Source organism: Myotis myotis, unplaced genomic scaffold, assembly GCF_014108235.1.
Source record: "Myotis myotis isolate mMyoMyo1 unplaced genomic scaffold, mMyoMyo1.p scaffold_m19_p_5, whole genome shotgun sequence".
NCBI classification, from domain to species: domain Eukaryota; kingdom Metazoa; phylum Chordata; class Mammalia; order Chiroptera; family Vespertilionidae; genus Myotis; species Myotis myotis.
In genome coordinates, this window is record NW_023416357.1 from 100534992 (window position 1) to 100562645 (window position 27654).

Genomic DNA, 27654 nt, shown 5'->3' on the forward strand with positions numbered 1-27654 from the left:
TTGTTTCGTTTCAGGTTGTCCCAAAGCTCCCTTAGGCTCTCCTCTTGTCTTTTAATTTTTTTCTCCAATTGAAGTACAGTTTGGGTGTGTTTTGCTTCCTTGTCTTCTAATTCACTAATTCAGTCCTCCACTTCTCCTAGTCTACTGTTGATACTTCCAATGGTGTTTTTTATTCCACCTATATCGCTCTTCATTTTTTCTTGGGTCTTACATAAGTCATTCATTTTTTTCATCTGTTTCTGCTTGCTTCTTGCATAAGTTGTTGATTTTTTTTCCTCCATCCGGTTTATGCACTCCAGGACCCTTATTCTGAATTCTTTTTTCTGTCATGCTGCATGCCTCTGTATCGCTTAGCTGCTTTTCTGGGGAGCCTTCCTTTACTTTCCTTTGGGGGTTTCTTTGTCTACCCATGTTTGATCTCACCGACATATCTAGATGTTGAGTCATTCAGTGGCTGCTCCCTGGGTGGCAGTGGCTTCTTGGGCTGTGGTTGCTCCCCAGGCGGTTGCAATAGCAGCTGCTCCTCAGTTGGCAGCAGCTCCTCTGGTGGGTGCTGTTCACAGCTGTGGTGGCTCTCTGGCTTGTGGGGGGAGGCTTCACGTACAGCTGCTATTCCTCAGACAGAGGGTGTGGTGATCAGCAGGCTGCTGTTGCTTGGATATGCTGCGTTGATTTAAAGGCACAAAATAGCACACAACAAGGCACAACGTACCAGGCACTGAACACAAATGTTTTCACGATATTAATAACCCCAAATAAAGGTGACCACACAGCTGCTGTTTCTCAGACTGAAAATCGCTGTCTTAAAGGAGAGGTGGTGGATCTGTTTTTGTGGTCACTATTTACTACAAAACTTCAGTTTTTTTCTTTATCAGTTTCCCAATGTATGTCTCCTAATTCCCTACAAAGCAGTTCAGGATAATTGCCAAATAGATATGCTTGTTCTCTCTTACACTAGAACATGTAGATTTATGTATTTATGTATTTCGTTAGTTTAGTTAGTTATGTAAGTTAGTTAGTTTATTTTTCCATTGACTTTTAGGCAGAGTGAAAGAGAGAAGGAAAGACAAAGAGAAACATTGATTGGTTGCCTCCTGCACAAGCCCTGACCAGAGCCCGGGCCGGGGAGGAGCCTACAATCAAGGTACATGCCCTTGACTGGAATCGAGCCCAGGACCCTTTGGTCTGCAGGCCAACACTATCCACTAAGCCAAACAGTCTAGGGCTGGAATCTGTAGTTTTAAATAAGCTTCTCCAGTAACTTTGATGTGGGACAATGATTTTCAACTAGAATGCCACAAGAATTTTTAAAACATGCAGTACCCAACACAAACAATAGCTGTATGGTGTGAATAAATCAAAATTATACCTATATTTTTTGTCAGATGGGCAAGAAATATTTTTTTGGTGTGCCACAGAATTTCAGTAATTAGTTTATTTGTGCCATGTGATGAAAAAAGTTGAAAATTGCTAATGCAGAATGTTTTCAGAGCCACTGTTCAGTGCAGTATGAGTGACCTGTTGCCCAGCCGTACCTCTATGGAGTGGGCTTACTTTGTTGGTCTTTATGTCCCCTGCAGTACTTCAGAAGGTTTCCCTGTCCTGTCTCCCTCTTGTTGCCCTACCTACACTAATAAAAGACAAAGATGCTAATTGACCATACCTTCGCTACACCCACCAGCCAATCAGAGTGACTATATGCAAATTAAGCCAACCAAGATGGCGGCCAGCAGCCACGGAGCTGGAGCAAGCAGAAGGCTTGGTTGCCTCAGTGATGGAGGAAGCCAAGCTTCCTGCCTGCCCTGGCTGGCTGTGGCCTCCGCAAAAGGCAAAAAAGTTTCATTTATAGCTCCTGCTTCCAGCCAGCCTCCACTGGGAGCTTGGGTGCCTGGGGGCCGTGACCAGCCTGCATACGGCCATCAGCCCCTCACCCAGAATGGCCACACCCTCATGGGGTGAGCATCCCCACTGGGGGGTTTTGCCAGCCTGCAAACAACCATCAGCCCCTCACCCAGACTGGCCACACACTCATGGGGTGAGGGTCCCTGCTGGGGGGCTTGGCCGGCCTGCAAACAGCCATCAGCCCCTCACCCAGACTGGCCAGGGACCCCAGCAGGACCCTCCACCCTGAAGGGGGTGTGGCCAGCCTGAAAACGGCCCTCAGCCCCTCACCCAGGCTAGCCAGGCACCCCAGCAGCAACCCCCACCCTGAAGGGGCTGTGCCAGCCTGAAAACAGCCATCAGCTCCTCGCCCAGGCTGGCCAGGGACCCCCATCCTGATCCGGACACCCTTCAGGGCAAACCAGCCGGCCGCCACCCATGCACCAGGCCTCTATCCTATATAATAAAAGGGTAATATGCAAATTGACCCTAACAGCAGAGCGACTGGGAATCACTGGTCACTATGACACACACTGACCACTAGGGGCCAGACGCTCAATGCAGGATCTGCCCCCTGGTGGTCAGTGTGCTCCCACAGAGGGAGCTCTGCTCAGCCACGAGCCAGGCTGATGGCTGCCAGTACAGTGGTGGTGGTGGTGGGAGCCTCTCCCACCTCCTCAGCAGCGCTAAGATGTCCAACTGCACCTAGGCTTGCTCCCCGCTGGCAAGTGGACATCCCCCGAGGGTTCCCGGGCTGCCAAAGAGATGTCTGACTGCCAGCTTAGGCCCAATCCCCCAGGGAGAGGGCCTAAGCCAGCAGGTGGTCATCCCCCAAGGGGTCCTAGACTATGAGAGGGCACAGGTTGGGCTGAGGTACCCTCCCGAATGCATAAATTTTTGTGCACTGGGCCTCTAGTTCTCTCATAATTTTCTGTCTCCAGTCTCTCTTCACTGAGGAATCAAGGCATGAACTGATCCAGCAGGTTAAGCCTTACATACCCAAGGGCTTCCCTGCAGAGAAGCTCATATTCCCATAACATTGCACACTAGCCCCTTGTCCTTCACAAGCAGGGATAATCACTGATGCTCTGATATTTCCCTCTACCCTAGGACTAAGGAGAGCACTTCCGTTCCTTCTTGTGGAAACATGAGTAGTCATGTCAGCTCTTCACCACGAGAGCAGTTTCTGTAGAGACTATGAATTGTGCCTCAATAATTGAGTTGGCAAACATGAGAAAAGGTTGGGAAGTAAGCATTTGTCCATAATTATTAGTAATCCAAGTGTTTGTGTAATTTTAGGAATTCTGTTAGTCTCATCTTACTTGCCTTCACCTGAGAAAATGTATTTATGGGGCCTTTGAAGAATAACTTTTAGTCTAAATTCTTATCAGTAGCTGTATAAAAGCCTTTCTACTGCTTAAACTCAACTCCTTTGGCTGGGAAACATAGCCTAAGCACAAAATATGTTATGTTACTATTATCAGGAAGCTATAAATTGAGAATATTTAATGAAGTCCTTTGATGTCAGACATAACCATAGGTATTACAAGTATTCAATAAAAGCCACTTAACTTTGTTTCCAATATGGGTTTCCATTAACCAACAATATCTTTACTAGAGTGTGATTAGTATTGTCCTTTTTTCAGTGAAACCTTCTAGGTCAGCAGTCGCCAACCTTTCAGACCTCGCGGACCACCAGTGGTCCGCAGATCACCGGTTGGCAACCGCTGTTCTATGTGGAAGCATAAATTATCTCTAGAGACATTCAGCTCTTTCACTTCATGTAGAGACCCAGTAGGAAGATTCCTCTTGTCTAAACAAGTTGTGCCGTGTACCTTCAAGCATCTAACATCAGAACTTCTGCCTGCCTGTTAGATGCACATACTGGGGATGTAGACCAGGCATTTACTTCTCGAAGTAAAGTGACTGTTAGAAGACCTTGGTAAGATAGTACATGTAATGGGTCTGGACGGGGACAGTCATAGCTACCAAAGTTATAAATGTAATGCTTTATTATATCTGAAGGATCATTAACCATGGCAGTCTTTTCAAGGCCCTAATCACCCTAACTTTTACCTTTTCCAATAATCATCTGAAATGGCCTTAAGGCTCAAGTCCCTAAAACCAATTTTTTACTCAAATGGTTAATTTACCAAGTTATCAAAAACTTAACTGTAGCCCTGGCCAATGTGGCACAGTTGGGCATTGTCCTGGGCACTGAAAGGATGTTGGTTCAGTTCCGGTCAGGGGACATGCCCAGGTTTCAGGCTTGATCCCCAGTAGGGGGTGGGCAGGAGGCAGCTGATCCATGTTTTGCTTTCACATCAATATTTCTCTCTCTCTCGCTCCCTTCCTCTCTGTCTAAAAATCGCTGAAACTATTTTTTTTAAACTTAACTGTAATAAATACTTTTGAAGAATCTGTCTGTATATATTGACTAGAGGCCTGGTGCATGAAATTTATGCACTTGGGGCACGGGGGGGTCCCTCAGCCCAGCCTGTGCCCTTTTGCAGTCCGGGAGCCCTTGGGACATCCTCCAGCAGTTGGACATCCTTAGCGCTGACGTGGAGGTGGGAGAGGCTCCTGCCACCGCCACTGTGCTCACCAGCTATAAACCTGGCTTAGGGCTTCTGGCTGAGTGTCGCTCCCCCTGTGGGAGTGCACTGATCACCAGGGGGCAGCTCCTGCATTGAGTGTCTTCCCCCTGGTGGTCAGTGCATATCATAGTGACCGGTCGTTCCACTGTTCAGTCGATTTGCATATTGGCCTTTTATTATATAGGATGGTATATAAGAAGAATATTTCTTAAAAGTTTTTAGTAAATTGGTAATTCTTCTGAACTGGTTATTTGGTCAGTGGACCTGGTGCCTTTTAAGACCCCTTAATTCAGTTGAGACATGGTGGTCTGATTGGCCATTGGAATTGATCCAGTACCTTCAACCTTATAGGGTTTCTTTGTGCAGTAGTAGGTAACCACTCACCCCCCCCTTGACAGTCCAACTCTCCAGTTCAGAAGGAAGGATTTGGGGGCAGGGTAGGGAGTTGAGAGAGGGGGTTGTTTGTCCATTTATCAGTCCCCCTACCTTTGCCTTTTATCTCACCAATTGAGTTTTCTTTCTTGACTTAGCCATTTGTTTTCCACCGTAAGATCACAGTTCTGATTTGGAAGATTATTTAGAAATCATTTTGTTCCAACGTAAGGTAGTTTTAAGTTATTTTCCTATTGAGTTTAAATCTTAAATTGTAAGGTAATCTTATTTTTTTTTAAATCAATAAACACCAAGCAAAAAGAAAGCACAAGAAACATTATACCACCCATCTAAATTAGTTGTTTCTTACCAGTTGATCTTCATCATCTCAAAGGTGATTATCACTTCTTCCGAGTTAGATAGCTGTGTACATTTAATGAGTATTTTCTTTATTTTATGACTGCAAAGCTTTTCATACCCAGCTGTTCTAGGGCCCTTCTTGGGGAATCAGAACAAGCAAATATTGCAGAGCAGTCCCTGTCCCAACTGGTGTTCAGTTGGGTATCATTTTCTACTTTAACTGGAGGTTGGGGAGAAAGTAAGGTTTCCAGGTGGGCCAGAGAAAGGATGTCAGGAGAGTGTGGGTCTGTACCCCATCAGTGGCGTGGAATTGGGGCCAGGTTGTCCTGAAGGGCCATCTGTAGGGATCCCAGGCCGACATGGATTTGGGGCAGTGGTTTGTGTGGCAAGAGGAAACACTTTCATTCCCCCATTCTGTCTTGGTCAAGTTCTGCTTCTTACTGTTTGCACTGGAGTCCTTTGCAGACATTATAACCTAGTCTTATATACTTAATGGAAAATAACTTATTTTTCTAAGAAGAATGCCAGGATAAATTATTATACAGTATGTACTTCTGTGCACATCTGTGATTATGTCCTTAGGATGGAATAGAGGCCATATAGAATAATGGGGATGGTGTTGATTATACAAACCTGTGTAACAATAGCAATTCTAAAAAAAGTATACGTTAGAGCCTAGCTGGTGTGATTCAGTGGTTGAGCATGCATCGACCCATGAATCAGGAGGTCACAATTCAAGTCCTGGTCAGGGCACATGCCTGGGATTGTGGTCTTGATCCCCAGCAGATCAATGATTCTCATCACTGATGTTTCTATCTCTTTCCCTCTCCCTTTCTCTCTGAAACTAATAAAAACATTTTTTTTAAAGCACATGTTAGAATCATTTAAAAAATTATGGAAGACCACAGAAATATAAAAGATTTGCTTTTCAAGATCATTTGATGGACATGGGGCAAATGATGGTTGAGCTGTGGTGACAAATGATACATGCAAAGAGTAGTGGCCAAATCTAGCGAAGATGGGATTGGGTGAGTGGGCTGTACCTCCACAGCCACTGGGTCAGTGTGCTTTGTGTCCACCTGCTGTTACTCATGGTTCAAAATGCTAGCATGTGGGGAGAGTCACAGTTGAATCAATGTGACTTCCTCGCCATGCTAGCCTTCTCTTTCCCTGATTAGGAATTACATGTGAGCTTACTGGAGTGTCAGAAATGCATATTGCATATATTGTCAGGCTTTGGATGGATATTGCTTTCAAAAAAAAGCCATGAACCAGATCACCAGCATTACAAGATGCTCCCGAGGTTGGGCTTTGATAGCAGAAGGTGGTGATGTCTCATTACTTTGATTTATAATTTTTTAAATTATTGGTAAAAATTAAATTACTTATGTTTAAAGACATACATATTTCTTTTTTGAGTTGTCTAGCTCCTGTCCTTTGCCTGTTTTTCTGTTAGAATCTCTTAGAACACTTTCATAAAGCAAGTTGATCCAGGCCTCTGTCAAGGTGGGTAGCAGAGAGGTTAAGGGTGGGGGCTCTACTGCTAGACTTCCTGCCCCATCACTGAGCATACCACCTGGACAAGGTGCACACCTCTGGGCCTCAGTTACTTCTCCTGTAAGGTGGTGCTGGTCCTGAGTTAGTTTCTCCCTTGGGGATTGGATATTGAATGAGCACTGAGCACAGAGTTCGACACGAAGTACTTGAGAAATAAAGACTGGCCAAGAGGACAAAAAGAAATAATACTTGTATTATTAACTTGCTTTGTCTTGTGTGTTCATTATTTTTTTCCTAGTTCTTTTAGTTTTGTGTTTTGTTTTGTTGTTGATAGCCTTTACGCTTTGGTCCTGGAACAAAATGGAAGTTCTCCTGTAGTCTGTCCTCTTGCACTCCCTTTATGGCATGGCCCAACACTGGATCAGAACCACCTGTGGACCCTTTTCTTTAAATGTTTTGTCTTATCCTCACTGTAAAAGTACATGCATATTCATTTTGGAAAATCTGGGAAAAGTATAAAGCTAAAATTAGTAATGCATCCTCTATGGAACTTGAACAAGTAGAACTGCTTCTGGCTCCACCGTAGATTTTCCAGTTACAGTTTCTGGGAAGAAAGAATGGGGAATCTGCATTTGAAGAGGCTTTTACTGGGAATTGGTTAGGAGCACTGCTTTATATTTTCTTTTGATGAAGGTCTTTACCACCTTTGCATTACAAAATATTCCTCTTAATTACCTTCTAGTATCTTCATAATTTTATTTTTTACCTTTAAAAATTTATCATTTTCTACTGATTTTTTGGAATTCTTCTTTCCCCAAAAGCAGAGGTTTTTTTTAAATAGTAGATGTTGTAAAACATTCAAACAATACATGATCCTGCCCAAAGATAACCACCAGATAATAATTAGAGTTTTCTAAGAACAGATACAAACATATCCTATCTAATAAAAGAGAAACATGGTAATTGGCGTACAACCGCTACCCTTCCCATTGGCTAATCAGCGAGATATGCAACTTAACTGTCAGCCAAGATGGCAGCCGGCAGCCAGGCAGCTTGAAACTAACATGAGGCTTGCTTGCTTGCTTCAGTGACAGAGGACTCCAATGTTCCCCGCCTGCCTTGCTGGCCTCTGAGCCTGCAGTTTGAAACATTTTAACAAATATAGAAGCTAAAAAAAAACCCAGAAACCAGCTTTCAGCGAGCTGGGATCTCAGAGCTGGAGTCAGAGCTGGAGTTATACATTGTTTCGATTACCTACTTTCAGCAGTGGAGGCCTAAGAGCTGGAGCCTCAGAGCTAAAGCTGGCCCAGAATTAAAAAGAAAAAAGAAAAAAAGCAGCAGTTGGGAGCTTCAGTCACCCCCAGCCTGAAAACAGCCCTCAGCCCCTCACCCAGACTGGCCAGGCACCCCAGTGGGGACCTCCACCCTGAAGGGTGTGTGACCAGCTGCAAACAGCCCTCAGCCCCTCACCCAGATTGGCCACGCACCCCAGTGGGGACCCCCACCCTGAAGGGTGTGTGACCAGCTGCAAACAGCCATCATCCCCTCACCCAGGCTGGCCAAGCACCCCAGTGGGGACGCCCACCCTGAAGGGTGTGTGACCAGCTGCAAACAGCCATCATCCCCTCACCCAGGCTGGCCAGGCATCCCAGTGGGGACCCCCACCCTGATCCAGAACACCCTTCAGGGCAAACCAGCCAGCCCCACCCATGCACCAGGCCTCTATCCTATATAGTAAAAGGGTAATATGCCTCCCAGCACCGGGATCAGCGGAGCCGAGAGGCCTCCCGGCACCGGGATCAGCGTGACGGGGCAGCACCCAAACCCCCTGATTGCCCTGCGGCTCTGTGTGTGACAGGGTGTGGCGCCCCAACCCCCTGATCGGCCCTGCTCTGTGTGTGACAGGGTGCGGCGCCCCAACCCCCCTCCCCCCCCTCACGGGCCCTGCTCTGTGTGTGATGGGGTAGAGCCATAACCTCCCCATCGGCCCTGCCCTGAGTGTGAGAGTGGTGGCGTCCCAACCCCCTGATCGGCCCTGCTCTGTGGGTGATAGAGGGCAGCGCCCCAACCCCCTGATCCGCCCAGCTGTGTGTGTGACGGGGCGGTGCCCCAACTCCCCTATCGGCCCTACTCTCTGAGTGACGTGGGAGCTCCTCAACCCCCTGATGGGCCCTGCTCTGTGCGTGACAGGGGGCAGCACCCCAACCCCCGGATTGGCCCTGCTCTGTGTGTGACGGGGTGGCGCCACAACCTCCCCATCGACCCTGCCTTGAGTGTGTCCCAGACTGCGAGAGGGCACAGGCCGGGCTGAGGGACCCCCCCTTACTCCCGAATGCACAAATTTTTGTGCACTGGGCCTCTAGTAAAGTTAATAAAGAAAAAGCTGACTTTATGGTACTATTCTGTAACCTTTTTTAGCTCAATACGTTAGAGACAGCTTTTCATGAAAGTATAATGGTCTAATATATTATTATGTTATTATAATAATCACTTTATTATTATCTCACAATTTTTTCTAGGTCAAGAATTTGGGCAGGCCTCAACTGGGCCATTGTTTTGCTCCACATGGCTGTGACTGGCATCTTTGAGGTCCCCCTTATTTTTCATAACTGCGTATTATTTTATTACGTCTGTTGCCATAATTTGTTTAATTAGTATACCTTTGAAAGGCATTTAGGAGTTTTCCAATTCTTGGTGATTTAATCAAGGCATGATGCCTGTCTTTGCACATACATTTTAGTGTACTAGTTTATAGTTGCTTCCCTAATCATAAATCATAGGAAGTGGAACTACTGGATCAAAAGAAATGCACATTTCTCTTTTTGATATATGTTGCTTTCCAAAGCCATACTAAATTGCATTATCACCAAAATGCCTGAGAATTACTATTTCTCTATATTATCATCAATATCAATTATTGAATTTTTATCTTGATCATATTCATAGGTAAAAAATGCCTTTTGTTTTAGTTTCAATTCTTTAATGATTAAAAGTTTGATAAAACTTTTTTAAGCAGCTTTTCTGAGATATATTTATATACAGCTAGAGGCCCGATGCATGAAATTCGTGCAAGTGGCTTGACCCTCGTAGCCCGGAAAGGACTCTGGAAGGTCATTCAGCTGTTTGGTCTAATTAGCATATTATGCTTTTATTATTATAGACTAGAGGCCCGGTGCACAAAAATTTGTGCACTGGCCGGGGGGGGGGGGTCCCTCAGCCCGACCTGTGCCCTCTCGCAGTCTGGGACCCCTCGGGAGATAACCTGCTGGCTTAGGCCTGCTCCCGGGTGGCAGAGGGCAGGCCCAATCCCTAGGTGCAGCCCCTGGTCGGGCTCAGAGCAGGGCCGATTGGGGAGTTGGGGCACCGCCCCCTGTCATGCACAGAGTAGGGCGGATCAGGAGGTTGCGATGCCACCCTCAGTCACGCTCAGGGTAGGGCCGATTGGGGGGTTGGGGCACCGCCCCCTGTCACACTCAAGGCAGGGTCGATAGGGAGGTTGCAGCGCCACCCCCTGTCACGTACAGAGCAGGGCCGATCAGGGGGTTGGGGCGCTGCCCCCTATCAGTCACAGAGCAGGGCCCATCAGGGGGTTGAGGAGTTCCCACTTGTTAGGAACAGAGCAGGGCCGATAGAAAGGTTGTGGCCATGCCCCCTGTCACACACAGAGCTGCAGGGCGATCAGGGGTTTGGTCGCTGCCCCCTGTCACCCTGATCCCGGTGCTGGGAGGTCTCCTTGCTCCGCTGATCCCGGGGCCGGGAGGCCTCTCGGCTCCACAGATCCCGGGGTCCTGAGGCTTCGCGGCTCCGATGATCCCGGGGCCAGGACGCCTCTCGGCTCCGATGATCCCGGGGTCCTGAGGCCTCGCGGCTCCGCTGATCCCGGGGTCCTGAGGCCTCGCGGCTCCGCTGATCCCAGGGTACTGAGGCCTCGCAGCTCCACTGATCCCGGGCCGGGAGGCATCTCGGCTCCGCTGTTAACCGGGGCCGGGAGGCCTCTCAGCTCCGCTAATCCTGGGGCCGGGACGCCTCTCGGCTCTGCTGATCCTGGGGTCCTGAGGCCTCACTGCTCCGCTGATCCCGGGTCCGGAGACCTCTCGGCTCCGCTGATAACCGGGGCCGGTAGGCCTCTCGGCTCCGCTGATCCCGGGGTCCTGAGGCCTCTCGGCTCCGCTGATCCCGGGGCCGGAAGGCCTCTCGGCTCCGCTGATAACCGGGGCCGGGAGGCCTCTCGGCTCCGCTGATCCCGGGGTCCTGAGTCCTCGCGGCTCTGCTGATCCCGGCCAGGAGGCCTCTGGGCTCCTCTGATCCCGGGCTAGGAGGCCTGTCTGCTCCACTGTTCCTGGGGCCCTGAGGCCTCTCTTCCCTGCCGCTTCAGGGCTGTTTGGCTTCGCTCCGCTTGGAGCCTGAGTATGCAAATTAACCGCCATCTTTTAGCTCCTATAATTGAAACATTGTATCTTTTGGAGTTGTTGCTTCAGGAGCTCAGAGCCCCCGCAGCTGCAGACGGTGAACCTTGGCTTCCTCATCGCTGGGGCAACCAAGCCTCCTGTTCTCAGCTGCCTGGCTGCCGGCCGCCATCTTGGCTGACAGTTAATTTGCATATCGCCCTGATTAGCCAATGGGAAGGGTAGCGGTCATACACCAATTACCATGTTTCTTTTTTATTAGTGTAGATTTATGTTCCCCCCTTTAAAGTATACAGTTTTATGGTTTTGGGCAATCATCTTCACAATTTTAGAAAAGTTTCATCCCCAAAAAGAAACCTTGTAGTATTAACAGTTACTCCCCATTTCCCCTGATCCCTCAGCTAGAGGCAACCACTAATCTATTTCCTGCTCCTGTGCATTTATCTACTCTGGGCATTTTATAGAAATGGAATTACATAATTTGTACTCTTTTGTGGCTGGCTATTTTCACTTAGCACAAAGATTTTCAACCCTTTTCATCTCATGGCACACATAAACTAATTACTAAAATTCTGTGGCATACCAAAAAATACATTTTTGCCCATCTGACAAAAAAAAAATAGGTATAATTTTGATTCATTCACACTGGATGACTATTGTTGTGTTGGCTGTTTTTTTGTTGTTGTTGTTTGTTTTCTTTGTTTGTTTTACAATTTAAGGGAAAAGAGGTTCATGCTCCTGACTAAATAGTTAAGTGTTACTTTTTGAAAAATTTCTTGAGGCATATCAGTGTGCCTGCCGCGGCACAATTGAAAATCACTGAGTTACCATAATGTTTTCATAGTTTGTGTTGTATCATTTATTAACAGGCATTTGAGAAGTTTGTGCTTTTTTGGCTATCCTATCTAATAAAAGAGAAACATGGTAATTAGCCGTACGTCCGCTACCCTTCCCATTGGCTAATCAGGGCGATATGCAAATTAACTGCCAGCCAAGATGGCGGCCCACAGCCAGGCTACTGACACGAACAGGAGGCTTGCTTGCTTCAGTGACAGAGGACTCCAACGTTCCCCGCCTGCTGCTGCTGGGCTCTGAGCTGCTAAGAAACAGTGTTACAAATATAGAAGCTAAACAAAACCCCTGAAACCTGTTTTCAGTCAGCCAGGATCTCAGAGCTGGAGTCGCAACAAAGTTTCAAATACAGAAAGTAAACAAAGCCAGAAACCTGCTTTCAGCAGCGAGGTCTCACAGCTAAAGCCGGCTCTCAGCTCCAGTGACAGCCATAAATGCAAGAATAAAATTTTTAAAAAAAGGAAAAAAGGGGCGGTTGTGAGCTTCAGTCACCCGCCAGCCTGAAAACGGCCCTCAGCCCCTCACCCAGACTGGCCAGGCACCCCAGTGGGGACCCCCACCCTGAAGGGGGTGTGACCAGATGCAAAGAGCCATCATCGCCTCATCCAGGCTGGCCAGGCACCCAAGCGGGACCCCCACCGTGATCCAGGACACCCTTCAGGGCAAACCAGCTGGCCCCCACTCGTGCACCAGGCCTCTATCCTATATAGTAAAAGGGTAATATGCCTCCCAGCACCGGGATCAGCAGAGCCGCGAGGCCTCCTGGCCCCTGGAGCAGGGTGACAGGGGGCAGCGCCCAAACCCTCTGATTGCCCTGCGGCTCTGTGTGTGACAGGGGGCGGGGCCACAACCTCCCTATCGACCCTGCTCTGTGTGTGACAGGGTGCGGCGCCCCAACCCCCTGATCGGCCCTACTCTGTGTGTGACAGGGTGCAGCTCCCCAACCCCCTGATCAGCCCTGCTCTGTGGGTGACAGGGTGCGGCCCCCTAACCCCCCCCCCATTAACCATGCCTTGAGTGTGGTGGGGCGGCGCCCCAACCCCCCAATTGGCCCTACCCTGAGTGTGACTGAGGGTGGCATCACAACCTCCTGATTGGCCCTGCTCTGTGCGTGATGTGGGGAGCTCCCCAACCCCCTGATCGGCCCTGCTCTGTGCGTGACAGGGGGGAGCTCCCCAAACTCCTGATCGGCCCTGCTCTGTGCATGACAGGGGGCAGCTCCCCAACCCCCTGATCAGCCCTGCTCTGTGTGTGACAGGGTACGGAGCCCCAACCTCCCTGATGGGCCCTGCTCTGTGCGTGACAGGGTGCGGAGCCCCAACCCCCCTGATGGGCCCTGCTATGTGTGTGACAGGGGGCAGTGCCCCAACCCCCTGATCGGCCGGCTCTGTATGTGACAGGGGTGGCACCACAACCCCCTGATCCGCCCTGCTCTGTGCGTGACAGGGGGTGGAACCGCAACCTCCCCATCGACCCTGCCTTGAGTGTGACAGGGGGCAGCACCCCAACCCCCCAATCGGCCCTACCCTGAGCATGACTGAGGGTGGCATCGCAACCTCCTGATCCGCCCTGCTCTGTGCATGACGGGGCGGCGCCCCACCTCCCCAATCGGCCCTGCTCTGAACCCAACCAGGGGCTGCGGGGCAGGCACCTGGGGATTGGGCTTGCCCTCTGCCACCCGGGAGTGGGCCTAAGCCAGCAGGTCGTTATCTCCCGAGGGGTCCCAGGCTGTGAGAGGGCACAAGTGGGGCTGAGGGCCCCCCCCCCCCCCGCCAGTGCACAGATTTTAGTGCACCGGGCCTCTAGTTATGAATAATGCTGCTACAAACATTTGTGTACATGTTTTTGTTTGTTTTGTGTGTCCTTTTCAGGTACATCTCTAGGTACTGTGGACATAGCAGACAAACTCTGCCTTTTGTAACTTACTGGGGACAGACATCAAATAATAGCAAATATGTAGCAAAATGGCAGATATTTTGGGGGCTATGAAGAAGAATTCAGCACAGGAAGAGTATAGAGAATTGGGAGTCATAGTCTTTATAAGAAATACTGTATAAGTTTTCTACTGTTGCTTTAACAAATTACCACAATTTTAGTGGTTTAAAAGAACATATATTGATTATATTACAGTTCTGTAAATTAAAAGTCCTATACTCTATTTAAAAAATATATTTTTATTGATTTCAAGAGGAAGGGAGAGGGAGAAAGAGAAACATCAATGATGAGAGAATAATTGATCAGCTGCCTCCTGCATGCCCCTACTGGAGATTGAGCCTGCAACCTGGGCGTGTGCCCTGACCAGGAATCGAACTGTGACCTCTTGGTTCATAGGTATAAGTTCAACCGGTGAGCTTCATTGGGTAGGCAAAGTCCTATACTCTTAAAATCAAGGCGTCACAGGCTCTAGGGGAGAATCCTTTTCCAGATTCCAGAGGCTTCTTATTTTACCTTGGCTTAGAGTTCTTCCCCTTCATCTATCTTCAAAGACAGCAACATCACATCTCTCTCATCCTTCATTTGTTGTCACATCTCTTACCCTGTGTACATGTTTTTGTGTAAACATATGTTTTCAGTTACTTTGGGTGTATACTTCAGAGGGTAATTGCTGGGTCATATGGTATCTCAAGGTGTAACCTTTTGATGCACTACCAGACTGTTTTCTAAAGTGACTGCTCAATTTGACATTCCAGTAGTGGATGAGGGTTTCAGTTTTTTCACGTGTTCACCAAAACTTGTTTTACTGTCTTTCTTTTAATTCTAGCCATCCTGGTGGGTGCAAAGTGGTATCTCGTTGTGGTTCTGATTTGCATTTTCTTAATGGCTAATGGTGTTGAGTATCTAGTCGCATCTTTTGTCCATTTTTTAATTAGATTATTTGTCTTTTTATCATTGAGCTATATGAGTTCTTTGTATTTTTTAGATATAAGTTCCTTGTTACATCTATGATTTGCAAATATTTTCTCTCATTCTTTGGGTTGTCTTTCATTTTCTACATAGTGTCCTTTGAAACATAGCAATTTTTAATTATTTTTAAATGTTTTTAAATTGATTTTTTTTAGACAGAGAGGAAGGGAGAGGGGGCGAGAGAGAGAAAAAAACAAAAAACATCCACGTGAGAGTAAAACATCCATCGGCTGCTTCCTGCATGCCCCCAACTTGGAATCAAGCTCAAAACCCGGTCTTATGCCCTGATTGGGAATAGAACCGGCAACATGGGATGAGCCACACTGGCCAGGGCACAATTTTTAATTTTAATAAGGTTAATTTATTTTTGTTGTTTGGGCTTTTGGTGACATATCTGAGAATCCATTACCTATTCCAGAGTCATATGATTTATGATCTTTTTCTAAGCGTTTTATAGTTTTAGCTCTCACATTTAGGTCTTTTATTAATTTTGAATTAATTTTTGAGTTTGATGTGAAGAAGGATTTCATCTTCATTTTTTTTACATGTGGATATCCAGTTGTCCTGTTTTTTTCATCACCATTAACTGAAAAAAACTATTCTCTCCATTGAGTTTTCTTGGCACTGAGATATAGCACAGTTTATATAATAAATGCTGCCACCTTTCTGGAAAAGAATTTGGCAACATAACTTACTGGGTGGGGCAAAAGTAGGTTTGCAGTTCTTTGTATGGAAAATAATATAAGAATAAACTGCCCTGGCCAGGTGGCTCAGTTGGTTGGAGCCATTGTCTTATATACCAAAAAAGGTTGTGGATTCAGTTCCTCGTGAAGGCACATACCTAGGTTGCAGTTTTGCTCCCCTGTCAGGTGTGTACAGGAGGTAACCAATTGATGTTGCACTCTCTCACATCATTGTTTCTCTCTCTCTCTCTCCCTTCCTCTCTAAAATGAATAAAAGCATATCCTCAGGTGAGGGTTTAAAAAAAAAAAAAGAAGAAGAAGAAGAAACTCTGTTTTGTGTACTCAAAACTGTAAGTCTACTTTTGCTCCACCCTGTATATAGGAGCTTTAAGAATGGTCCTAACTTTGGACTCAGTTTCCACTTTTCAAAAGTAACAATTTTTCTCTTTTTAAACCTTAATTTTATGTCTTTTTAAGTTTTTTTTTACCCTCATTCTAAAAATACTCTTTATTTTTTTCTAATAATTTTATCTATTTTAACCTATTTTTACACACCCTAATTCATCTGGAATTTACTTTTGTATTTTCAGGTGACACTGGAATTGATGAACATGTTTCTTTTTCTAGATACATGTAAAGAAATCTGTAGTTTTGTAGTTTTGGTTGCTGGTAAGAGAGATTTGTCCCTTTATTCTTATTTTTTTAAACAAAATTGCATAAAATTCATGCTCTACTTTTGGGGGTATTTACATCACAGTTTTGGTTCTGTGTTTTTATTTTATTTTTTAAATATATTTTATTGATATTTTACAGAGAGGAAGGGAGAGGGATAGAGAGTTAGAAACATCGATGAGAGAAACATTGATCAGCTGCCTCCTGCACACCCCCTGCTGGAGATGTGCCTGCAACCAAGGTACATGCCCTTGACCGGAATCGAACCTGGGACCTTCAGTCTGTAGGCCGATGCTCTATCCACTGAGCCAAAACAGTTAGGGCTGGTTCTGTGTTTTTAAAGGGAAGTTCTTGTCTTAGCACTTTTTGTCTATTCCCAGTACCCTCCTGGGCAATGAGGACTAAACAGGGAAGTTTTTAGAGTCTAAGGATGCTTCTAACATGGATTTCAGGCCACTTAGAGTTCATACAACCCTTTCATCTCATTGAGCAACAATTTCAGAGAGTGTTATAAAATCAAGTTGGGAGTGTTAGTGTCAGAATACTAGAGTTGTCTAAAGAATGTTGGTAGTTTCTAAGAATAAGAAGACTGCATGGCTCACCTTTTCCATTTTCTTTGCAGTTAAGAGGTACAGTCAGTCTGGCTTGTTATTTTTTAAGGGTGAAAGCAACTAAACTCTTATTTCTATATCTAACAGATTGTCAAATACTTTTTGAAAATATTGTCCTGATGTCTGAGTGGAATTTTAATGGAAGGAAAAGAATTTCATAAGCATTAGCAATTGTACTAGATGTCGTATTAAGGATAAGTTTGTATTATTCTTTTAGGACAGGTAATGAATACTGAAAGTATTCTGGTCACAAGATAATGAAATCCAGAGGGTGGCTCTGATTCTTCTGCTGCATCAGATATTTTTCAATTAAGTTGAACCATCTGAAATTGCTAATGTTTGGCTATTTTGGCCTACAAAAACAACAGTTTCATATGGTTTAACCTAAGATAGTAACACAGCTTTTCCTGCTCTTGTATATATTGTGGAGTGAGTTGGGTTTTGGTTACTACAGTTAAGAATAAGCAGCATTTTCTTGCTCTGAGACAGTCATACACAGTGAACTTTAATCAGCCTTGTTTCTCAGTTGGTTTATTTCTTTGCTTCTTTATCTTCCTTAAAGTCTTTGATGAATTAAAGAGAACCACACCAGCTGCTTTATCTCTGTGCCCAATATCCATCAACTTTAACATTAGTTTGAAAAATAATTAATGAACATGAATGGGAACTCTAAAAGCTTATTAAATGTTTATTAATTTGTTTTATTTTAGTCTCAGATGCAAACATCAGTGGGAATTGTACCCACACAAGCAATTGCAACGGGCCCCACTGCAGATCCTGAAAAACGCAAACTGATACAGCAGCAGCTGGTTCTACTGCTTCACGCTCATAAATGTCAGAGACGAGAACAAGCAAACGGAGAGGTTCGGGCCTGCTCTCTCCCACATTGTCGAACCATGAAAAATGTTTTGAATCACATGACACACTGTCAGGCTGGGAAAGCCTGTCAAGGTAAGTGCCATTTTCTGAAATCCTACTGGCAAAGCTTAGGATGAAATTTGTCCTTGTTAGTAGCCAGCTCTCTTCTTATAAGGTTCTTGCAATCTATGTCTTTACACACCATCCAGTCAGATGCCACTGGAACACTTAATTGCTGAGGAGAAAGGTGATTTGGTTTAATAATAATATTCTGTGACCTTCTACTGGATGAGGCTGTGCCCAGCATTTGTTCTTTACCTCCTTCCTCTGTCACAGAAAATATTTGTCGCTTCTTAAACATAGTCTTCATTATAAATGTCTAGGGCACTGTTTTCTTTTGGGCAGTGTAGCACACACACATGCATGTACAAACCCTTTTCTCAGTAATGTCTCTTGCAACTATGTCGTGTGTCAAGCCACTGCCTTGTTCCTCCATACTTTCGTCTTGAGGCTAATCAGGATATCAAGGAAGTTGTCCTGGGTGACTATCCGTGACCTGGGGAACTGTGTGCACCATATCATCTCTGCCACCTCCTCTCTTCCTGTCACTTACACACCATGTGCCTCCCTTCCCCCTCTTCGATGGCAGACCCCTTGATTCTACCAAAGAAAGTGTTTCTTACTAACTACTATACTTTCCTCTAATCTTTATCTTCTTTCCTTTTCTCTCTTGTGCTCCTAAACCTTGGGGAGATGGTCTACCTGATCTCCCTCTCTCCCTTTATGACATTTGTGAGTTCCCAGCATAACCCTTAAACTGATGGAGAAGCCGAAGGAGGGTTATGCCAGACCTTTAGTAAGAAATCAGTTCTTTAATATGGAAGTGAAGGTAAAGACTGAGAATAACCAGGTTTAATTACCCTTTCAAGTACTTTGGAAAGTGCCCAGGGGGGGCCCTTCAGAATCTCCGCAGACTTCTCATTTCTCTATTTGTATTTCTTCAACAAGAGTATTTAGATGGCTTCATCCTTAAACATACTATAACATTTTTATTTTAAATAGTGACCTTGCAGAATTATTTATTCTACCTTTCATTCCAGTTGTTTAGTACTTCAGGTCAAATAGCTTTTGTTTTGTGGGCTGAACCTTAATCACCATCATTCATAACATTGCTTCAATGGGAAGTTTTTGTTTGCAATTCTCAACAGTCGCCTTACAAACTTCTTGGAAAACTGCCTGTTTGTAAGTTGAGGACTGCCTGTACTGTGTTATGGTTACCTTATTACCATTTTCTTATGGAACCTGGCATTATAATTTAGGTGTATTTGAAAGTGTGACGATTTGGATAGAAAAATAACATCTCGTTGTTTTTCTGGTCATAGTTGCCCATTGTGCATCTTCACGACAAATCATCTCTCATTGGAAGAACTGCACACGACATGACTGTCCTGTTTGCCTCCCTTTGAAAAATGCCAGTGACAAGCGAAACCAACAAAGTAAGTGAGCATTGGGGGTAGAGAAGCTTGGAGATAAGAAAATGAGCTATTTCTGAAGAGAATACAGAAACATAGGTAGGAAGCAGGGCAGAAATTATTAACCACAAAGTATAGTAGTGAGTGGAGACATACAGTGACAAAGGATGAAGCAAGCTTAGTGAGTAGACAGAGTCTCATTGTGCTCAGTGGATGTGGTTGTTTTGGAATTTAATTCTCTGCCACCTCCACCCCCCTGTACCAGAATTGGCAGGAATGGGAAAGGATTATCACCAAAGTGACCTACTCTTCCTATTTCTTGAAAGATACTCAGTATCTGAGGATATGAATGTCGCATCACTAATTGCAGTGACTTTGGGGTGGAACAGGGAAAATAGAAGGACACTTCTTTTGGAATTGGAAACCTCTTACCCCAAAATCATAGATAAGTCAGTCAGGCCAGGTCAGTATAGAATCCCACATGTAGACATTTGAGAGGTTTCCATCCCTCATGGAGCTGCAGCTCCCAGTCCTATTAGCATAACTTACAATTTATTCAGCACAGATTGAGAGTCTCTGCCCCAGACTGGCTGCATTCTGATCATTTCCGTTGCTTTGTTGTCTTTGGAGTCATCTGTGTAGCCTTTAGCTGATTGACTGTTTAAGCAGTGATCCCAGTTCAGGAGGCTTGTGTGGGACTCCCAGGGGTTCCCTATAGCCATCAGAGCAGTGAAAAGATGAGCATCTCTTCCCAGTTTCAAGCCCTTTCCTGTTATTTTAGAGGTAAAACAGTGGTCTTGGGTGTGTCCCTCAGTTTGGACAGATAAGACGTACTTTTCAATATCATGTTACCTCTTTGGCTGGAGCTTCTCCCTGTGACTTTGAGCACAGCACAGTCTTTCTAGTCCTCCATCTTGTCTGTGACATCTTGCCACCCTCCCTTGTTTGTGGTTACATGTTCATTCCTCTCATTCTTGATCATCTTCCTCAAGACCCCACTGCTACCTGGAGAATGTGCTGCTTTTCTTTCTAGTTTGCAAGTGGTACAAGGAAAGGTGGAAAAGCTCATGTTCCTAAGTGCCAGGGAGTGGAGCACTGGTGATAACCCAGGTGCTTTTCCTTTAAGTCCAGCTCACCCCCTCCTGAGAGGATGTCTATGAGCTGACTCTGCTCAGCAGTGTCCATGTCACATAGGAGAGACATCCAGGGGTCATAGGCCCGTTATTCTCCTTCCCTCCCTAGAGAAGGAGTCATACTAGGTTTTCTTTCAAAGTTACTTCCCAAAATGAGTTAAATTAATTTTTGATCAAAATTTTAATTAATAAAAATTTCCAGGACATCTTTCATATAAATTGAAAGTCTAGGAATCTGGGTATTCTAGAACAAAATGTTTGGGACAATAGTTCTAGTAGAATACAGTCTGTTTTTCCTCTAAGTTAGTATAAAACCATTTTTTAAACTAGTATATTTTGATGGTTACAATTTCTTGTGTTTTAGGATGCATTTCGGTAATAGGCTTTTTTAAGTGCTAAAATATTCATTTGAGTTTATAGTTGTGCAGTATTAATTCTATGAATCCTATATAATAAAAGCCTAATATGCTAAGTGTCTGGTCCGCCTGTCAGCCATTCAACCAATCAAATGTAATATGCTAATGTTATGCTAAGGACACTCAACTGCTCGCCATGATGTGCACTGACCACCGGGGGCAGACAGTCAACCAGTCGACCAGTTGCTATGACATGCACTGACCACCAGGGGGCAGACGCTCCAACTGGTAGGTTAGCTTGCTGCTAGGGTCCGGCCGATTGGGACTAAGCAAGACTTGCCGGACACACCCTAGAGCCCTCCTGTGGCCCCTCCCCAGCTGGCCAATCCCAGGTTCTTCCCCAGCCCCAATCGTGCACCAGTGGGGTCCCTCGTCCTGGCCTGCACCCTCTCGCAATTCAGGCTGAGGGCCTGCGTGCACGCGCCCCCCCCCACCACCACCACTCCCGCATGAATTTCATGCACTGGGCCTCTAGTAATGAGACAAGATTTCATTCTGAACTTTTAATTTGGGGTGTGGCTTTTCTGGGACCTTTTGTTTTTAGTATGTATCACCATGACAATTGTAAACTTTTGTGATTTCTCTTTTTAAGAAACATGAATGTGGTTTTTGTTTAAGAAAAAAAAAAAAAGAAATGTATGTGGTTTTTTGTGGGTTTTTTTTTAAACATCCTTATAACTCTCTGGCTGTTGTGACAATTTATCTGGTGCGTACTCTCTGAAGTGGTAAACCACAGTGTTTCTACTAGTCATAATGTAAGGTGTTACCAGGGTGATTTTATTATAGTCATGGTAATATTTAGATTATTTTTGTACAAAGTTTTAGTAATTTTTCATGAAAGAAATGAAAGCTCCTATTTAAAAATTATTAAATGCTTCTCAAATTAGGTTTCAACTTTGAGTGTATTTTTTTGGCTCTAACAATAGTTGTGTGATTATAAAAGAGTTTGAGATGATGAGTGAGCAAGTTTCAACGATATCTTTTCTGTAAATGTTTGTTGGTATTTTTCAACTCTTCTAAAGCAAATTGTGCTTAAACGTATGAACACTTGGTTTAGGCAGTAGAGAAGAAATGCGGATTCATCCTTCTAGTACAGTGGTTCTCAACCTTGGCTGCACGTTAGAATCACCTGGGAATCTTTTCAAAATCCTGATTTCTGGGCCGCATCCTCTGGAAATTTTCTTTGTTACTAATGTTGTGGCCCTACCCCATAACAAAGAAACAGAATTTCTAGAGGATGAGGCCCAGAAATCAGGATTTTAAAAAGATTCCCAGGTGATTCTAATGTGCAGCCAAGGTTAAGAACCACTGTTCTAGTACCTTAAAGTCAGTTCCAGAGTCAGAATATCTACATTAAAAATGATGTGACAGTGGTATTACTCAAAGGAACAAGGTAGAGAGAAGACACTAGTATTGGCAATCCTTGAGGAGAGAAGACCGGACTTTGCTGGAGGGTAAGGCTTAATGGAGCCCAATTTCAATAAAGTAACAATAAAATATTCTAAACAGCATCGATAGTGTCAGCAGAGTTGACATGTCTGTAAGGGCAGAATCTGACAGGACTCATAGGTTCCTGTACAGACAAGGTAATTCAGGGAGAGAGGGACTATTCGTTCTGAGGTGGTGAGGACCCCTGGGGCTATCTCAGATCCAGCTGTGCCTGCATGTGGAGCATGTGCCCTGTGCCACCAAGGCTGTGTGCTTTTTAGGCAGGGTTTCCTACAGATGCTTACCTTACCTGGTGCACACATTTTTACCATCTTACTTCTCTCATTGATGTCTCTATGAACCTACCAGAAAAACCTGTGGAGCTAACCTGAGGTTGTTTGACATGAATCTCAGACCATTGGTTACCTTTTTGGCTTATGTTGTTGAGATTCTGATTTTTCAGTTTTCTAGAGATTCTATAATCACTGATCTCATGCTATCTATCCCTTACAGAGATAATCAGAATTTATTGAATAATTAGGACTTTCCAAGGAGTATATCTAATATCAGTCCTGGCATCTGATTCTCATTAATTCTAGGTCATAGGGTGGCATGGAGGACTGGAGCTATGTGGACACATGACCAAATTCCCTATTCGAACTCACTTGCCTCATCAGTGAAGTTTATTTTTCTACTCCCAAGTATAGTCCTCAGACCAGGAACATGGGCACTCCCAGGTGGCTTGTTAGAAATATAGACATTGGGCCGTAACCGGTTTGGCTCAGTGGATAGAGCGTCGGCCTGCGGACTGAGGGGTCTCAGGTTCGATTCCGGTCAAGGGCATGTACCTTGGTTGCGGCCACATCCCCAGTGGGGGGTGTGCAGGAGGCAACTGATCGATGTTTCTCTCTCATCGATGTTTCTAACTCTCTATCCCTCTACCTTCCTCTCTGTAAAAAATCAATAAAATATATTTAAAAAAAAAAAAAAAGAAATATAGACATTGGGCCCTAGCCGGTGTGGTTTATTTAGTTGGTTGAGCGTCGTCCAGCACACTGTAAGGTTGCTGGTTCAACTCCCAGGTTGTAGGTTCTATCCCTGGTGCATGTGGGGGGCAACTGGCTCTCATATTGTTGTTTTTCTCTCTCTCCCTCTTCCTCTGTCTCTCTAAAATCAATTTTTTAAAAAAGATTTTTAAAAGAAATGCAGACATTAGAGCCTCATACCAGGCTCTCTATATTAGTATCGGCATTTTAACAAATTGCCATGTTATTGGTATGCACATGAGTGGCTGATATGCTCTTCTTTAAATGCCTTGAGGAGATTTGAGTCATTCTCTGGGGGAAACCAACTCAGAGACCCACAAGGACTGTCAAATGGATGCTATAGGGTCAGCCCCAGAGTCAAACTGAACCCATTTACTCATGCAGCATGAGCCCATTGACAGAATGTCAACCAGCAGCCCTCTAGTCTGTTGCTTGAATACTTCCACTGGCTCTCTCCCTAGCCTGGCTGTTCTAATTTTAGGCAACTCTGATTGTTTTAAACACCTTCCTTCATGATACTGTGTCCAACTCTACCTCCTTAAAACTTCTACTCACGAAGAGTAACCTCTTAGGTGCTCAGTAAGTGTTTGTTGAACAGGCTCTTGTTCCACCTGAGAGGTCTCAGAGATTCTCAGACACTTCTTTTGACAGACTGTGGTTGGCATGGGAAGCAGAGGAGGCAGTAGAACTTAAATGTCTATAGGGACAGAGTGGTGGGCTTGTTTGTCCCTGATTTACCTGGTAAGTACCAGTCAATCATTGGTGATGTGTTTGATCAGAACCGTGTTGTCCTTGCTCTTCTGAGTAACATAGTGTTTCCTGCTCCTGAGTCGTTTGGCTTCTAAAGAAAAACTGTTGGAAGGTTTGTGCAATCTTATTTTATTGTTTGTTTGTTTGTTTGTTTGTTTGTTTGTGCATTCTTGCTCAATGGTGGATTGATGTGAGGCCTGGCAACTGGGCTAGGATGTTCCCTTTTATCCTGTCCTGTGTACAAGAAGATGCTGGAAAGGAAGCAGGCCTAGCACGCATGGCACCTGCAAAGCATTGTGTGGGAGCAACTCTGCAGAGATGTGTATACAGGCCTGAGTAACTTCCAGTACAACTTTTTCAGTAGAAATCTTAGCGGTGACTAGATAGTAAGTAGTTGCTTTGCCTGCTTAATGATATGTGTCCCACCACTCTGACAAAGCTTTGGAATTTAATGTGTCAATTTTTGTTGGATTTTCAATTGAGTTCGGTTTTATTGAGAATGATTGGGGACTGAAGTTCCTGGTGAACTCAATTTGCAAGTTAGTATACTATGCATGGAACCTACAGAAGAACAATCTTTATGCTCAGTAGGGAAGGACTGCCTTGGATCTGCATGAAAAGTGACAGTGAGTCCTGGAAACAGACCACTGCAAAACATAGCCTTTTGTTTCCTAGGTCATGGGATCCTGATGAAGCTGTGACAGAAGGGGAGTAATAGAGCAGTGGCGGTGTCAGGGAGTGGTTTGAAGATGTGCTAGTAGCAGGAATGCCAACTAATACAACAGTGTGTGACATGGCAATTGATTGTGTATGCAACTGTATAGCATTAGCTCAAAGAGAGGGAAAAAAAAGATGTTAAGATGCTAAAAAGAATCAGAATTTATTGAATAATTAGGACTTTCCAAGGAGTATATCTAATATCAGTCCTGGCATCTGATTCTCATTAATTCTAGGTCATAGGGTGGCATGGAGGACTGGAGCTATGTGGACACATGACCAAATTCCCTATTCGAACTCACTTGCCTCATCAGTGAAGTTTATTTTTCTACTCCCAAGTATAGTCCTCAGACCAGGAACATGGGCACTCCCAGGTGGCTTGTTAGAAATATAGACATTGGGCCATAACCGGTTTGGCTCAGTGGATAGAGCGTCAGTGGATAGAGTGGAAGTTTTGACATTTAAGGAGATAAATGTCAGTAATGTATAAAATTGATTAATGTGGACAGCCTCATTATCAGTGACTAGAGGCCTGGTGCATGAAATTCGTACACTGGGGGAGGAGAGTGTGTCCCTCAGCCCAGCCTGCACCCTCTCCAATCTGGGATCCCTCTCACAGTCCGGGACTGCTAGCTCCCAACCGCTTGCCTGCCTGCCTGATTGCCCCTAACCGCTTCTGCCTGCCAGCCTGATCACACCCTAACCTTTCTGCTGCCAGCCTGATCGACGCCTAACTGCTCCCCTGCTGGCCTAATTGCCCCCAACTGCCCTCCCCTGCTGGCCTGGTCACCCCCAGCTGCCCTCCGCTACTGGCCTGGTCCCCCCTACCTACCTTCCCCTGCAGGCCTGGTCACCCCCAGCTGCCCTCCCCTGCCAACCATCTTGTGGCTGTGGGTACCCCCATCTTTGAGGGCATGGCATTCAGTTAGCATATTCCTCCTTATTGACTGCGGGTGCCTCCATCTTTGAGGGAGGGACAGTCAATTAGCATATTTCCTCCTTATTGGCTTGGGCGCTGCCATCTTTTGCGATGGTGTGAGGGTCAATTAGCATATCCCCTCTTTATTAGATAGGATGCCAGATGAAGTATTGCTGTTCTTAGCACTCCTTTAATTTTTGTTCAGCCTAAAGAACTTAGTGCTGCCTGGCTGGGGGTGGGAGGTGTCTGAAGAAGGCCAGTCATTCTGCTAGACTGCTACAGCTCACTTGAACTCTGCAGGGGACTTTACAAGGCACCTCGACATACAAAGTCAAGAGAGTCACACATTGGTCCCACCTTAGGGAATGTACAAGGAAGGTGAGATGAGCATGATCTTCCCTGATAGAGAGATGCAGTTTTACACTTGTTAAGTGATTAGTCTATTGTCTTTCCCAACATTCTGTGCTCCATGAGTGCAGGCTTTGTGCTCACACTGTATCCTGAAGCCTAGCAAGCAGTCTGTACTAACTTAATTGGTAGAGTAAGGAAGTGAATATGTGAAGTGTAGCTGCCCAAAGAGAAGCAGAGCCCTAGTAGGTGATGTGAGAATTCAGGGAAGAATGACTGCTGCCCAAGAGAGAGATCAGGAAAATGTTCATGGAGGGATGGTAGCATCTTGAGCTCCCAAAACAGAGTTTATGATTGCTTTTACCTGATCACTCCCCCTTCAACCAACCATCACCCCAATAGTAAATGTCTGTGTTTTCTTACTCTGAAGTAGTATGTCATCTACTACCAGCATTTGGACTCAAATTGGACCATGCTTAAATGTCAGACATCTTTTATTTGTACTTTGTTTTTCTTGCCTCTGATTGTTACAAATGCCAAGTTCCAAATGCTTGCTTGTCTCTTGATAGGTATGTTTTTTAAAAATATAGTAATGTTTTATGTTTAGGAAATAAATGCTTTTTAACATAAACACAACTACAGTGACCATGTTAACAGCTTCCATGGGATTGTCTGGCTGCCTTGAAAAAGACCTTGGACTTGGGAATGGAATTCGCCCTAAGATGGGGACATTTTGGCTAAAAGGATGGCATTTGGCAGACTGGTGCAGCCATTATGGAAAACAGTATGAAGTTTCCTTAAAACATTAAATAGGAAACTGCCATTTGACCTAGTGATCCCATTTCTAGGAATATATCCTAAGAAACCCAAAATCCCAATCAAAAAGAACGTATGCACCCCTATGTTCATAGCAGCACAATTTGCAATAGCTAAGATCTGGAAACAGCCCAAGTGCCCATCAGTAGATGAGTGAGTAAAAAAGCTGTGGCACATTTATACCATGGGATACTCTGCAGCAGTAAAAAAAAGAATCTCTTACCCTTTGAGACAGCATGGAGGGACCTGGAGAGTATCATACTAAGTGAAGTAAGTCGGTCAGGGAAAGACAAAGTACCACATGATCTCACTCATGTAGAATCTAAGTAACAAAATAAACTGGTGAGAGGAGTGGATCCAGAAACATGGACGCATGGAACAGAGTGCAGAATTTGAGGGAAGGCAGAGGAGGACGGGTGGGTGGGGTGTAGTCAACCATGGGCCTTGTATGCATATATGCATGTCCCATGGACAGACAATGGGGTGGAGAGGGCCTTGGGTGAGGGCGGGCTAGAGGGAGTCAATGGGGGAAAATGGGGACATATGTAATACTTTCAACAAACAAAGAATTATTATTATTATTTTTAATATATTTTATTGATTTTTCACAGAGAGGAAGGGAGAGAGATAGAGAGCTAGAAACATCGATGAGAGAGAAACATCGATCAGCCGCCTCCTGCACATCTCCCACTGGGGATATGCCTGCGACCCAGGTACATGCCCTTGACCGGAATCGAACCCGGGACCTTTCAGTCTGCAGGCCGACGCTCTATCCACTGAGCCAAACCGGCTTCGGCAACAAAGAATTATTTTAAAAAAAGAAAAGGATGGCATTTTGGGCCCTGGCTTGTGTGCTAAGTGGTTAGAGCGTTGGCCTGAGCACAGAAGGGTCTCGGGTTCAATTCCCTGTCAAGGG

The 27654-nt window shown here is 45.1% G+C and overlaps 1 protein-coding gene across 11 annotated transcripts in view; it reads left to right on the forward strand.

Annotated features, from left to right (window-relative positions):
- Positions 1-27654, forward strand: part of LOC118656434 (CREB binding protein) — a 179614-nt gene that overhangs the window by 94827 nt on the left and 57133 nt on the right. For 9 of the 11 annotated variants that reach the window (XM_036309777.1, XM_036309775.1, XM_036309771.1 and 6 more), the window contains 2 exons: positions 17546-17786; positions 19076-19189. In XM_036309777.1, the coding sequence (XP_036165670.1) occupies positions 17546-17786; positions 19076-19189 (355 nt within the window). The remainder of the gene's footprint in view (positions 1-17545; positions 17787-19075; positions 19190-27654) is intronic. The other 2 variants (XM_036309774.1, XM_036309781.1) reach the window with 1 other exon arrangement.